The sequence below is a fragment of the Salmo salar genome, chromosome ssa22 (assembly GCF_905237065.1).
Source record: "Salmo salar chromosome ssa22, Ssal_v3.1, whole genome shotgun sequence".
NCBI lineage: Eukaryota > Metazoa > Chordata > Actinopteri > Salmoniformes > Salmonidae > Salmo > Salmo salar.
This window is the reverse complement of record NC_059463.1, coordinates 48,332,685-48,348,447: the sequence shown is the minus strand read 5'-3', so window position 1 is coordinate 48,348,447 and position 15,763 is coordinate 48,332,685. Positions and strand designations below refer to the sequence as shown.

The window sequence follows — 15,763 nt, the reverse complement described above, 5'->3', positions numbered from 1 at the left end:
CATTGTAGATGGTTGAGGAAAAGACGGTCTCTAACGTGGCAAAACAGAATGTTGGGAGCCATTAATAACCAGACACTTATTTTCACTGCACCTCATGTCCCAAAACAAACATCCAATATAACTAACGATCATCTCCATTTTGCCTGTCGCCAACCAAGTGCATTAGTTGTCATCATTGATGGTAATACTGGCAACGTATAGGAGACGTTTCACATCTGATTTGGGTTTTTCAGTCAACTTATGAGTTTGTTTATTTGATCAGTTTTCTTTAGTCGTTTGTTTGTTTATTTCTGTCTCACCCTCTCCCCCATGTCTTCCCCCTTTACCCCCACCCTTCCACCACCCAGTTCAAACTCCCCACCCCGGCTCCTCCCACAACCAAAGCCGTTACTATAACAACGACTTCCCCGTCCACAACAGTGGCCCCAACAACCGTACCCCCGACAACTACAACAACAACCCCAACAACTACAACAGCAGCACCCCCTACACCTACCACAACAACTATCGCCACGACTACATCAATCAAAGCCCCTACCACCATAGCTACCGCCCAGGAGCCTACAACAACAACCCTGTCTACAACCACCACACCGGAGCCGACTACACCGCCCAACCCTGCTATGCCGACTGAGGCCCCCACCATTCTTCCCCCTACAACGTTAGCCGAAGCTACAACGCCCATACCTGAGACCACAACCAGTGAGGAAAAGGAGCAAACAACCGCAGAAGAGCTTGTTGCAGAGGCTGAAAGTGAAACTGGAAGCCCCGTGGTTACCCCTGGCAACGTGGAGCTTGACGCGGAAACTGAGGTGGCGACGGTTATGACCGAAGACGGGCAGCCATCCGATGATCTCGCCACTCTAATCCCCCTGGCGTTCCCGCCCAAGACATCCCCGTTGGAAGTGGTTACTGCATCCCCCCCTCAGGAACTGGACAAGGCCCTGAGTCTGGCGGAGCCCCCCATGGAGGTCCAGTCCACACCCGTCAGCTACCCTCTCCCAGCCCCCTTCCCCCTGGGGGAACCGGTCGACTCAGATCTCCCCTTCCACCTGGACCTGACAGAGGCCCCCTCCCCACTCCCGCTAGACCACCTCCACCCCACCGACACCGAGGGCCATGGTCCTGAGCCAGAAGTGCTTCTCTGGCCCAGGGAGGAAGTGGAGGACACGGCGGTAGAGAACGACACATCCACCACGTTTTCGGCCGCCAGCGTGCTGTCAGGGGATGGAGAGGCCGCTGACCACTTCCTTTCGGGCTCGGCCTATCCCCAGCTCCTGGACGCCGACTCAGAGCTGGACTACCAGTATGACTCGTCCGACACCTTCCTGCCGGTGAGTTGGAAATTCATCCGAAGCTTCGACGGCCACCGTGCTTCCAGCTCTTAACTGGACACAGCTCTAGAATCCCACTTCTGACACCAGTTGTCAGAATCACAGCTCTCCCCTTATCCCATTGCTTTTCCTCACCGTGTTTTGCTTTCGTTGACATGGTTGACATTGCTTTTGGAAATCGATCCGAAAAAATGGCTGCGAGAGCAAAAACTGGAGCAGTTGTCTTTTGGTTAATGTTTTGATCCGTTTTATTATTTGATAGGCCATTTTAACAGTAGTATTACATGAAGAAGCTTAGGACCTCATTAATATGTATAACAGCCAATAGTTTATGGGTTGATGAGAGAAACAGAAAATTGCGATACCTTGTGTTGGTTGGAGTGTGTCGTTGTGAATGTGTACGTGTATTTATCTAACAGTGCTGTGTGTGTAGGGGGACGAGGGCTCCTATGTGAGGTGGGGCTCGTCTGCCTGCCCCTGTGTGGAGAAGGTCCAGGGTTCTCATCTGTTACCAGTCCGAGTGGCGAGGAAGATCACACTACTCGCCAGAAACCTCCACCTGTTCCAGGTAACACATGTGCTCAGTCACACACACCACCTGGGTGTCTACACTATGGTCGAGGAAAACTGCAGGATTCAGGAACTAGAAAGAAAAACAATGCATTTGATTCTGTTGTAACCTGGTCCAATGTGTGTGCAGGACACAGACCTGGACTACGAGTGTGTGTTTGTGATCGAGGGGCAGACGGTGGTGGTAGACGCCTATGTGGAAATGGATGAGACTAACCCGTCTCTCTTTGACATCACCTGTCAGCTGCACCAGGTCAGACTATCACATCCAACTCACTGACAGTTTCTGTGGAAACTTTAGTACTCAATTCAAGTGTCTGTGAAAACTTTAACAACTCTACTTCTCGCCGCAGTATTCCTACTCCGCTCCAGTGGATGAGTACAACGCCATGGTGTATGTAAAGAGGCGGGACACCTTCCACGTGGACAGCTCTCATGACCTGTACGGTGAGTCCCAGACCCACAGTGCTGGGGAACAGCTGCAGCCAGCCCAGACAGCTGTGTTGTTGCTCTCAGCCATAACAAGGTTTTCCATGTTTTTCTTTTAAGCTTCTGTATCAGACATATGGCATATTGTCCCAAGAGACTGTTCTCACCTTTTCAGTTTTCACACCATTCCCCAACGACACGGATAGCACAAGTGTGATTTGTTTACACGCAGAGCATTCTGTTTTCTATGAGCTTCTCTATCTCTCTCCCTCAATGACTGTATTATCCTGTTGGGGCTAGGGGGCAGTATTTGCAGGGCCGGATAAAAAACGAACCCGATTTAAACTGGTTACTACTCTTGCCCAGAAACGAGAATATGCATATAATTAGTAGATTTGGATAGAAAACACTGTAAAGTTTCTAAAACTGTTTGAATGGTGTCTGTGACTATAACAGAAGTCATATGGCAGGCCAAAACCTGAGAAGATTCTATACAGGAAGTGCCCTGTCTGACAATTTGTTTTCCTTCTGTTGCATCTCTATTGAAAATACAGCATCTCTGCTGTAACGTGACATTTTCTAAGGCTTCCATTGGCTTTCAGAAGGCGCCAGAAAGTGGAATGACGTGTCTCCTGTCTCTGGGCGAAGAACGGCAGGAGATTTTGTGAGTGGTCAGGCTGGGGACAGTGACACTGGAGATGCGCGTTCATGAGAATTCTCAATTTTTTTCTTTCAGCCTTTGAATGAATACAATGTTGCCCGTTCGGAATATTATCGCTATTTTACGAGAAAAATAGCATAACAATTGATTTTAAACAGTGTTTGACATGTTTCGAAGTACGGTAATGGAATATTTTGATTTTTTTTGTCACGAAATGCGCTCGCGCATCACCCTTCGGATAGTGACCTGAACGCATGAACAAAACGGAGCTATTTTAATATAACTATGGATTATTTGGAACCAAAACAACATTTGTTGTTGAAGTAGAAGTCCTGGGAATGCATTCTGACGAAGAACAGCAAAGGTAATCCAATTTTTATAATAGTAATTCTGAGTTTAGGTTGTCCCAAACTTGGTGGGTGTCAAATTAGCTAGCCGTGATGGACGGGCTATGCACTCAGAATATTGCAAAATGTGCTTTCGCCGGAAAGCTATTTTAATATCTGACACCGCGATTGCATAAAGGAGTTCTGTATCTATAATTCTTAAAATAATTGTTATGTATTTTGTGAACGTTTATCGTGAGTAATTTAGTAAATTCACCGGAAGTTTTCGGTGGGTATGCTAGTTCTGAACATCACATGTTAATGTAAAAAGCTGGTTTTTGATATAAATATGAACTTGATTGAACAAAACATGCATGTATTGTATAACATAATGTCCTAGGAGTGTCATCTGATGAAGATCAAAGGTTAGTGCTGCATTTAGCTGTGGTTTTGGTTTTAGTGACATATGCTTGCTTTGAAAATGGCTGTGTGATTATTTTTGGCAGGGTACTCTCCTGACATAATCTAATGTTTTGCTTTCGCTGTAAAGCCTTTTTGAAATCGGACAATGTGGTTAGATTAACGAGAGTCTTGTCTTTAAAATGGTGTAAAATAGTCATATGTTTGAGAAATTGAAGTTATAGCATTTTTGAGGTATTTGTATTTCGCGCCACGCGATTCCACTGGCTGTTGACTCGCCCAGACAGGTTATCTCTCAATGACTGTATTATCTCTCTCTCAATGACTGTATTATCTCTCCCACAATGACTGTATTATCTCTCTCTCGCAATGACTGTATTATCTCTCTCGCAATGACTGTATTATCTCTCTCTCGCAATGACTGTATTATCTCTCTCTTGCAATGACTGTTATCGCTCTCTCTCAATGACTGTATTCTCTCTCTCTCTCTCTCTCTCTCTCAATGACTGTATTCTCTCTCTCTCTCAATGACTGTATTCTCTCTCTCTCTCAATGACTGTATTCTCTCTCTCTCTCTCTCTCTCTCAATGACTGTATTCTCTCTCTCTCAATGACTGTATTCTCTCTCTCTCTCTCTCTCAATGACTGTATTCTCTCTCTCTCTCTCTCTCAATGACTGTATTCTCTCTCTCTCTCAATGACTGTATTCTCTCTCTCTCTCAATGACTGTATTCTCTCTCTCTCTCTCAATGACTGTATAATCTCTCTCTCTCAATGACTGTATAATCTCTCTCTCTCAATGACTGTATAATCTCTCTCTCTCAATGACTGTATAATCTCTCTCTCTCAATGACTGTATTATCTCTCTCTCAATGACTGTATTATCTCTCTCTCGCAATGACTGTATTCTCTCTCTCTCTCTCTCTCTCTCTCTCAATGACTGTATTCTCTCTCTCTCTCTCTCTCTCTCTCAATGACTGTCTTCTCTCTCTCTCTCTCTCAATGACTGTATTCTCTCTCTCTCTCAATGACTGTATTCTCTCTCTCTCTCTCAATGACTGTATTCTCTCTCTCTCTCTCAATGACTGTATTATCTCTCTCTCAATGACTGTATTATCTCTCTCTCGCAATGACTGTTATCGCTCTCTCTCAATGACTGTATTCTCTCTCTCTCTCTCTCTCTCTCTCTCTCTCTCTCAATGACTGTATTATCTCTCTCTCTCTCAATGACTGTATTATCTCTCTCTCAATGACTGTATTATCTCTCTCTCTCTCTCTCTCTCTCTCTCTCTCTCTCAATGACTGTATTATCTCTCTCTCTCTCTCTCTCTCTCTCTCTATGACTGTATTATCTCTCTCTCTCTCTCTCTCTCAATGACTGTATTATCTCTCTCTCTCTCTCTCTCTCTCTCTCTCTCAATGACTGTATTATCTCTCTCTCTCTCTCTCTCTCTCTCTCTCTCTCAATGACTGTATTATCTCTCTCTCTCTCTCTCTCTCTCTCTCTCTGACTGTATTTTCTCTCTCTCTCTCTCTCTCTCTCTCTCTCTCTCTCTCTCTCTCTCTCTCTCAATGACTGTATTATATCTCTCTCTCTCTCTCTCTCTCAATGACTGTATTCTCTCTCTCTCAATGACTGTATTCTCTCTCTCTCTCTCTCTCAATGACTGTATTCTCTCTCTCTCTCTCTCTCAATGACTGTATTCTCTCTCTCTCTCAATGACTGTATTCTCTCTCTCTCTCAATGACTGTATTCTCTCTCTCTCTCTCAATGACTGTATAATCTCTCTCTCTCAATGACTGTATAATCTCTCTCTCTCAATGACTGTATAATCTCTCTCTCTCAATGACTGTATTATCTCTCTCTCAATGACTGTATTATCTCTCTCTCGCAATGACTGTATTCTCTCTCTCTCTCTCTCTCTCTCTCTCTCAATGACTGTATTCTCTCTCTCTCTCTCTCTCTCAATGACTGTATTCTCTCTCTCTCTCTCTCTCTCTCTCAATGACTGTATTCTCTCTCTCTCTCTCTCAATGACTGTATTCTCTCTCTCTCTCAATGACTGTATTCTCTCTCTCTCTCTCAATGACTGTATTCTCTCTCTCTCTCTCAATGACTGTATTATCTCTCTCTCAATGACTGTATTATCTCTCTCTCGCAATGACTGTTATCGCTCTCTCTCAATGACTGTATTCTCTCTCTCTCTCTCTCTCTCTCTCTCTCTCTCTCAATGACTGTATTATCTCTCTCTCTCTCAATGACTGTATTATCTCTCTCTCAATGACTGTATTATCTCTCTCTCTCTCTCTCTCTCTCTCTCTCTCTCTCAATGACTGTATTATCTCTCTCTCTCTCTCTCTCTCTCTCTCTATGACTGTATTATCTCTCTCTCTCTCTCTCTCTCAATGACTGTATTATCTCTCTCTCTCTCTCTCTCTCTCTCTCTCTCTCAATGACTGTATTATCTCTCTCTCTCTCTCTCTCTCTCTCTCTCTCAATGACTGTATTATCTCTCTCTCTCTCTCTCTCTCTCTCTCTCTCTCTCTCTCTGACTGTATTTTCTCTCTCTCTCTCTCTCTCTCTCTCTCTCTCTCTCTCTCTCTCTCTCTCTCTCAATGACTGTATTATACTCTCTCTCTCTCTCTCTCTCTCTCAATGACTGTATTATCTCTCTCTCTCAATGACTGTATTATCTCTCTCTCTCTCTCAATGACTGTATTATCTCTCTCTCTCTCAATGACTGTATTATCTCTCTCTCTCAATGACTGTATTATCTCTCTCTCTCAATGACTGTATTATCTCTCTCTCTCTCTCTCTCAATGACTGTATTATCTCTCTCTCTCTCTCTCTCAATGACTGTATTATCTCTCTCTGTCTCTCTCTCAATGACTGTATTATCTCTCTCTCTCTCTCTCTCAATGACTGTATTATCTCTCTCTCTCAATGACTGTATTATCTCTCTCTCTCTCTCTCTCTCTCTCTCTCTCTCTCAATGACTGTATTATCTCTCTCTCTCTCTCAATGACTGTATCTCTCTCTCTCTCTCTCTCTCTCTCTCTCTCTCTCTCAATGACTGATTATCTCTCTCTCTCTCTCTCTCTCTCTCTCTCTCTCTCAATGACTGTATTATCTCTCTCTCTCTCTCTCTCTCTCAATGACTGTATTATCTCTCTCTCTTTCTCTCTCTCTCTCTCTCAATGACTGTATTTTCTCTCTCTCTTTCTCTCTCTCTCTCTCTCAATGACTGTATTTTCTCTCTCTCTCTGAATGACTGTATCTCTCTCTCTCTCAATGACTGTATTTCTCTCTCTCTCAATGACTGTATTTTCTCTCTCTCTCTCTCTCAATGACTGTATTATCTCTCTCTCTCTCTCTCTCTCTCTCTCTCTCTCTCTCTCTCTCAATGACTGTATTATCTCTCTCTCTCTCTCTCTCAATGACTGTATTATCTCTCTCTCTCTCTCTCTCAATGACTGTATTATCTCTCTCTCAATGACTGTATTATTCTCTCTCTCTCTCTCTCTCTCTCTCAATGACTGTATTATCTCTCTCTCTCTCTCTCTCTCAATGACTGTATTATCTCTCTCTCAATGACTGTATTATCTCTCCCTCAATGACTGTATTATCTCTCTCTCGCAATGACTGTATTATCTCTCTCTCGCAATGACTGTATTATCTCTCTCGCAATGACTGTATTATCTCTCTCTCGCAATGACTGTATTATCTCTCTCTTGCAATGACTGTTATCGCTCTCTCTCAATGACTGTATTCTCTCTCTCTCTCTCTCTCTCTCTCTCTCTCTCTCTCAATGACTGTATTCTCTCTCTCTCTCAATGACTGTATTCTCTCTCTCTCTCTCAATGACTGTATTCTCTCTCTCTCTCTCAATGACTGTATTCTCTCTCTCTCTCTCTCTCAATGACTGTATTCTCTCTCTCTCTCTCTCTCAATGACTGTATTCTCTCTCTCTCTCTCTCTCAATGACTGTATTTCTCTCTCTCTCTCTCTCTCAATGACTGTATTCTCTCTCTCTCTCTCTCTCTCTCAATGACTGTATTCTCTCTCTCTCTCTCTCAATGACTGTATTCTCTCTCTCTCTCTCTCTCAATGACTGTATTCTCTCTCTCTCTCTCTCAATGACTGTATAATCTCTCTCTCTCAATGACTGTATTATCTCTCTCTCAATGACTGTATTATCTCTCTCTCTCAATGACTGTATTATCTCTCTCTCGCAATGACTGTATTCTCTCTCTCTCTCTCTCTCTCTCTCTCTCTCTCTCAATGACTGTATTATCTCTCTCTTTCTCAATGACTGTATTATCTCTCTCTCAATGACTGTATTATCTCTCTCTCTCTCTCTCTCTCTCTCTCTCTCTCTCTCTCTCAATGACTGTATTATCTCTCTCTCTCTCTCTCTCTCTCTCTCCATGACTGTATTATCTCTCTCTCTCTCTCTCTCTCAATGACTGTATTATCTCTCTCTCTCTCTCAATGACTGTATTATTTCTCTCTCTCTCTCTCTCTCTCTCTCTCTCTCTCTCTCTCAATGACTGTATTATCTCTCTCTCTCTCTCTCTCTCTCAATGACTGTATTTTCTCTCTCTCTCTCTCTGACTGTATTTTCTCTCTCTCTCTCTCTCTCTCTCATCTCTCTCTCTCTCTCTCTCAATGACTGTATTATCTCTCTCTCTCTCTTTCTCAATGACTGTATTATCTCTCTCTCTCTCTCAATGACTGTATTATCTCTCTCTCTCTCTCAATGACTGTATTATCTCTCTCTCTCTCTCAATGACTGTATTATCTCTCTCTCTCTCTCAATGACTGTATTATCTCTCTCTCTCAATGACTGTATTATCTCTCTCTCTCAATGACTGTATTATCTCTCTCTCTCAATGACTGTATTATCTCTCTCTCTCTCTCTCTCAATGACTGTATTATCTCTCTCTCTCTCTCTCTCAATGACTGTATTATCTCTCTCTCTCTCTCTCTCTCTCTCAATGACTGTATTATCTCTCTCTCGCAATGACTGTATTTCTCTCTCTCTCTCTCTCTCTCTCTCTCTCAATGACTGTATTCTCTCTCTCTCTCTCTCTCTCAATGACTGTATTCTCTCTCTCTCTCTCTCTCTCAATGACTGTATTCTCTCTCTCTCTCTCAATGACTGTATTCTCTCTCTCTCTCTCAATGACTGTATTCTCTCTCTCTCTCAATGACTGTATTCTCTCTCTCTCTCAATGACTGTATTCTCTCTCTCTCTCTCAATGACTGTATAATCTCTCTCTCTCAATGACTGTATTATCTCTCTCTCAATGACTGTATTATCTCTCTCTCGCAATGACTGTTATCGCTCTCTCTCAATGACTGTATTCTCTCTCTCTCTCTCTCTCTCTCTCTCTCTCTCTCAATGACTGTATTATCTCTCTCTCTCTCAATGACTGTATTATCTCTCTCTCAATAACTGTATTATCTCTCTCTCTCTCTCTCTCTCTCTCTCTCTCTCTCTCTCAATGACTGTATTATCTCTCTCTCTCTCTCTCTCTCTCTCTCTCTATGACTGTATTATCTCTCTCTCTCTCTCTCAATGACTGTATTATCTCTCTCTCTCTCTCTCTGACTGTATTATCTCTCTCTCTCTCTCTCTCTCTCTCTCTCAATGACTGTATTATCTCTCTCTCTCTCTCTCTCTCTCTCTCTCTCAATGACTGTATTATCTCTCTCTCTCTCTCTCTCTCAATGACTGTATTATCTCTCTCTCTTTCTCTCTCTCTCTCTCTCTCAATGACTGTATTTTCTTTTCTCTCTCTCTCTCAATGACTGTCTTTTCTCTCTCTCTTTCTCTCTCTCTCTCTCTCAATGACTGTATTTCTCTCTCTCTCAATGACTGTATTTTCTCTCTCTCTCTCTCTCAATGACTGTATTATCTCTCTCTCTCTCTCTCAATCTCAATGACTGTATTATCTCTCTCTCTCTCTCTCTCAATGACTGTATTATCTCTCTCTCTCTCTCAATGACTGTATTATCTCTCTCTCTCTCTCTCTCTCTCTCTCTCTCTCTCAATGACTGTATTATCTCTCTCTCTCTCTCTCTCTCTCTCTCTCTCTCAATGACTGTATTACTCTCTCTCTCTCTCTCTCTCTCTCAATGACTGTATTATCTCTCTCTCTCTCTCTCAATGACTGTATTATCTCTCTCTCTCTCTCTCTCTCTCAATGACTGTATTATCTCTCTCTCTCTCTCTCTCTCTCTCTCTCTCTCAATGACTGTATTATATCTCTCTCTCTCTCTCTCTCTCTCTCTCTCTCTCTCTCTCTCAATGACTGTATTATCTCTCTCTCTCTCTCTCTCTCTCTCTCTCTCTCAATGACTGTATTTTCTCTCTCTCTCTCTCAATGACTGTATTTTCTCTCTCTCTCTCTGAATGACTGTATTTTCTCTCTCTCTCTCTGAATGACTGTATTTTCTCTCTCTCTCTCAATGACTGTATTTTCTCTCTCTCTCTCTGAATGACTGTATCTCTCTCTCTCTCAATGACTGTATCTCTCTCTCTCTCAATGACTGTATTATCTCTCTCTCTCTCTCTCTCTCACTCTCTCTCTCTCTCTCTCAGTGACTGTATTATCTCTCTCTCTCTCTCTCAATGACTGTATTATCTCTCTCTCTCTCTCTCAATGACTGTATTATCTCTCTCTCTCTCTCTCAATGACTGTATTATCTCTCTCTCAATGACTGTATTATCTCTCTCTCTCTCTCTCAATGACTGTATTATCTCTCTCTCAATGACTGTATTATCTCTCTCTCTCTCTCTCAATGACTGTATTATCTCTCTCTCAATGACTGTATTATCTCTCTCTCTCTCAATGACTGTATTATCTCTCTCTCTCTCTCTCTCTCTCTCTCTCTCTCTCTCTCTCAATGACTGTATTCTCTCTCCCTCTCTCTCAATGACTGTATTATCTCTCTCTCTCTCTCTCTCTCAATGACTGTATTATCTCTCTCTCTCTCAATGACTGTTGTGTCTTTGGCATCATTAAAACTGAAGACCTATTTATCAAATAACTCTCTGTAGTTATTATTACGTGATCAAACTGATTAATCATGTAACTGTAATTAACTAGGAAGTCGGGGCACCAAGGAAAATATTCAGATTACAAAGTTGTAATTTTCCTAATATAACTTTCAGATATTTTAAGATCTGATCAATTAGTCTTCAAATTAATGAATTATTATTTACCTAACGTTAGTCTCATTCCAAACGTCGTAAATTGTTGGTTATCTGCACGAACCCAGTCTTCACTATGAGTCATCCATACATCAATTGTCTTAAAATAATTTATTTACTTACCAAGTAATTCACAGAAATGCATAACAAACAGTAGATATGGTTACAAAGAAATGATAGGAGAATGTGCCCTAGTGGGCTAAACCGGCATGGCGACTTGTTAGACAAAAGGGGAGTGGGGGTCAGCTGAGAAGGCACTACAGAGTTGATAATTATAGCAATTGAAATGCTAATCCTTTGCACATGAACGCTCACTCATTCGGGAACAATTGCAGTCAATATATATATTTACGCTCAGTGTGTCGTCGGGATCTCTGCTGAAAAGTTTGTTTCTGTTGGAGAGTCTGTCCGCCCTCTCTCTCTCTCTGTCGTGGTTAGAATGGATAGTTCAGAGTAACGTTCATTCATGTCGTTATAGAATAGCTGTTTCGGCGGTTGTCGGTCTTTGCATTCAATGATACCGAATTCCTAGCTGCAGACTAGTAATTAATATCAGACTTGTTCTTATTCTGTCGGAATCGATAGTCTAAGAGTTTAACCACATGGTATGGTTAAAAGTTCATCAAGAGAAATGCATGGTCTCAAACCTTGGCCCACTCGTTATCGAGGTAAGCTGGTCTCCTCTCAAACCTTGGCCCTCTCGTTATCGAGGTAAGCTGGTCTGGTGATAGAAAACCTAGGTGGGGGTTTTATTCGGAAGAGCAGAAAAGGGCCTGTCCCATGACGCCAGACCATAACTGTGCTCATGGGCGGTCCTCTGATTTAGTTAAACTCCAAAGGGAATTGGAGTTTCCTTCATTAAACAGTCCAAAATCACATTACACAATTTCACAAACAGTTCCATCCCCAATCATTTATTTTATACAACAATTAGATGTACGCCTCATAGCTGAGGCTATTGTATAAACAGCGTTATGGTAATGTGGCCGTATTGTCTCTCATGAGTGTCACAAAATTGTACCAAACGGACCAGTTCGTAGCTGGATTCTTCACCGATCTTTTATACCTTCTCCAGAACATAAATACTGTTCGGACCTCCAGTTCTGTGAGGTGGAAGAAATTCCTTTGTCCTCTCTATGAAACTCACTCTCTCTCTATACTGTGGCAATGAGGAGAGGATCTCCTCATAGGAATTTACGACCTCTCTTACAGAGCCTGGTGAAAGGGTATAGAGAGGGAGAGGGGGATGGTGCTCGCTGTACCCAAAGAGGGCAACGTCATGACACTGTATTATCTCATTCTCTCTCTCTCTATGACTGTATTATCTCTCGCTATCTCTCTCTCTGTTAACTCTCTCTTTTAATGACGGTATTTTCTCTCTCTCTCAATGACTGTATTATCTCTCTCTCTGACTTATCTCGCTCTCTCTGACTGTAATCTCTCTTTTAATGACTGTTCTCGTTCACTCTCTGACTGTTAACTCTCTATTTTAATGAATGTATTGTCTCTCTCTATGACTGTATTATCTCTCTTTTAATGACTGTTCTCGCTCACACTCTGACTGTTAACTCTCTATTTTAATGAATGTATTGTCTCTCTCTATGACTGTATTATCTCTTTTAATGACTGTTCTCGTTCACTCTCTGACTGTTAACTCTCTATTTTAATGAATGTATTGTCTCTCTCTATGACTGTATTATCTCTCTTTTAATGACTGTTCTCGCTCACACTCTGACTGTTATCTCTCTATTTTAATGAATGTATTGTCTCTCTATGACTGTTATCTCTCTCTCTTTGACTGTATTAACTTTCTCTTTCTCTGACTGTTCTCTCGCTCTCTAAATGACTATTGTTGCTTAATGTTTAACTCTACACTCATTCAACATACTGTAAACTCTAAGTCACGCTATCTCTCTCACAGTCTCTATAACTCTCTCTTCCTGTCCCTTCTAGTGACTCTGTACAACTGTTCGGTGGGGCGTTCTGACTGTAGCCGGTGTCACACGGCGGACCAGAAGTATGGCTGTGTGTGGTGTGGAGGGGACCAGTCCACCTGTCTGTACGGAGACTCCTGCAGCGAGCCCATTGAACAGACCTGCCCCGCCCCCGTCATCCATGCCGTGAGTACCGTGCCCCCCGTCAAGAACTCTATCATTGTATTAACACACAACACTTTTTAACACTTGACATAGTGTCATAATGACATAAGTGTGACAGATGCAATTCTCTTAGTTGGTTTTCACTACAATATTTATGGCTTAACTTAATGGAATGAACCAGAATCATTTATAGAGATATAACTCTGGAATTACTATTGTAGTCTTATTGTGTGTTTTATACGTCTGTGTTAGATTGAGCCCCTGTCTGGACTGGTGGAGGGGGGAACCGTTCTGACCATCTCAGGGTCCAACCTGGGCCAGAAGGCTGAGGACATCCTGCACTCTGTCACTGTGGCCGGGGTTTCCTGCTCTGTCATCCCCCACCTCTACGAGGTCTCCTCCAGGTATGGACTGTGAAAGGGAAAGGGGGGTACCTAGTCAGTTGTACAACTGAAATGTGTTTTCTGCATTTAACCCAACCCCTCTGAATCAGAGAGGTGCGGGGGGCTGCCTTAATCTACACCCATGTCTTCACCACCCGGGGAACAGTGGGTTAACTGGCTTGATCAGGGCAGAACAACAAACTATTACCTTGTCAGCTCAGGGATTCCATCTAGCAACCTTTTGGTTACTAGTCCAACGCTCTAACCACTAGACTACCTGGCGCCATGGTGTGTGTCTCTGTGTTAGGTGGGGGAGGGGGTCGACATGTGTGTGATTACTATGATTCATAATTATCCTATATCTGTGTGTGTGTGTGTCCTCTGTAGGATTGTGTGTAAGACCAAAGCCAGCGGGGGAGAGAAGACGGGCCAAGTATCAGTAGAAGTGAGCGGGGGAGAGTTTGGCCTCTCCAGCCAGAGGTTCAGCTACCAGGATCCGTTTGTGATGGAGGTGTCCCCCCAGAGGGGTCCCAAGGCGGGGGGCACGTCCCTGACCATCACTGGGAGGAACCTGCTCACGGGACACCCCTCTGACATCACTGTCACCGTGGGAGGAGTGCGATGTGTCATGTGAGTGATTATGAAAGTCACTCATGAACACACATAAAGAGAGAGACAGATACATGATCCTGTTCACTGTGCTGTACTGCTGTTTTCTACTACTCTCACTCTTCTCTCCTCCTCCCTTCTCTTCTCTCCTCCCCCCTCCTCTTCTCTCCTCCCCCTCCTCTTCTCTCCTCCCCCTCCTCTTCTCTCCTCCCCTCCTCTTCTCTCCTCCCCCCTCCTCTTCTCTCCTCCCCTCCTCCCTCCTCTTCTCTCCTCCCCCCTCCTCTTCTCTCCTCCCCCCTCCCCCCTCCTCTTCTCTCCTCCCCCCTCCTCTCCTCCCTCCTCCCCCTCCTCTTCTCTCCTCCCCCTCCTCTCCTCCCTCCTCCCCCTCCTCTTCTTTCCTCCCCCTCCTCTCTCCCCCTCCTCTTCTCTCCTCCCCTCCCTCCCCCTCCTCTTCTCTCCTCCCCACCCCTTCTCTCCCCCTCCTCTTCTCTCCTCTCCCCTCCTCTCCTCCCCACCCCTCTTCTCTCCCCCCTCCTCTTCTCTCCTCCCCCCTCCTCTTCTCTCCTTCCCCCTCCTCTCCCCCCTCCTCTTCTCTCCTCCCCCTCCTCTCTCCCCCTCCTCTCCTCTCCTCCTCCCCAGTTTATCAGAGGCCCAGGATGACAGTGTGGTGTGTGTGACGGGCAGCAGCAACAGGACTGGCGATCACCGCGTGACGCTTCACTATGGCAACAGCCAGCGCCACCTTCACGATTCAGCCTACCGCTTTACCCCCAACCCCAACATCACCCAGGCCGCGCCCGCCAAGAGCTTCCTCAGGGTGTGTGTGTGTGTGTGTGTGTGTAACCTCTTACAGATCTATAGATGCGTCACTTGAAGTGAACTGAAGTTGGTTTACGTGAACTTCGCTTAAGGGAACGTCTTGATAAAAATGATGTGAAGTTGAGTGGACTTGACCCCACTGGGCTGAAACACTCGAGTGGACACTCAATATGGCCGCAGGCTGACCATCACAGAACATTAACTTGAATGGGAATTACCATTCTAGTAGTTATATTTCTACATTCATGATGAAACATTGTCCTCCTTATCTCTGTGTGTAGCGGTGTCTGTCTGGTCCATCTAAGAGTCCCTGGCCCCACTCATACATACAAATGGTACACTGAGTGAACAAAACATTAAGAACTGCTCTTTCCATGACAGGCTGACCAGGTGAATCCAGGTGAAAGCTATGATCACTTATTGATGTCACTTGTTAAATCCACTTCAATCAGTGTAGATGAAGTGGAGGACACAGGTTAAAGAAGGATTTTTAAGCCTAAATTCAGTGTCCCTGGCCCACTCATACAGGTGTTGTGACACATCTCCTCCCTCTCTGTGTGTGTAAAGGTGGGTGTCTGCTCTTTGTGTTAGGCCACAACCTTTTTGTTGTAGTAATTGTATTTCTATGGGTTTGTGACATTTCCTCCCCTCTCTGTGTATAGCGGTGGCCGTCTGATCTTCGTGTCGGGTCACAACCTGGATGTGGTACAGCAACCTAACATGTTGGTCACTGTGTTCCCCTGGGAGTCCATCCCCCAGAGGAGAAGGAGGAGGAGGAGTGGAGGAGAAAGGGAGCATGAGATGGAGGACAAGGTGCTGTGGAGGCATCGCAGGATCGTACCGGAGCCCAACTGCCCTGGGGACCCAGTCTGCTCTATCATACAGGTGTGTGG

At 44.0% G+C, this 15,763-nt stretch overlaps 1 protein-coding gene across 2 annotated transcripts in view; it reads left to right on the top strand.

The window, feature by feature from the left end:
• LOC106583629 (plexin-B1) overlaps nt 1-15,763 on the top strand; it is a 265,716-nt gene that overhangs the window by 213,301 nt on the left and 36,652 nt on the right. For both annotated transcript variants that reach the window (XM_014168018.2, XM_045705108.1), the window contains exons 12-20: nt 348-1,334; nt 1,768-1,902; nt 2,035-2,157; nt 2,258-2,351; nt 12,914-13,080; nt 13,312-13,463; nt 13,830-14,072; nt 14,691-14,867; nt 15,533-15,755. In XM_014168018.2, the coding sequence (XP_014023493.1) occupies nt 348-1,334; nt 1,768-1,902; nt 2,035-2,157; nt 2,258-2,351; nt 12,914-13,080; nt 13,312-13,463; nt 13,830-14,072; nt 14,691-14,867; nt 15,533-15,755 (2,301 nt within the window). The remainder of the gene's footprint in view (nt 1-347; nt 1,335-1,767; nt 1,903-2,034; nt 2,158-2,257; nt 2,352-12,913; nt 13,081-13,311; nt 13,464-13,829; nt 14,073-14,690; nt 14,868-15,532; nt 15,756-15,763) is intronic.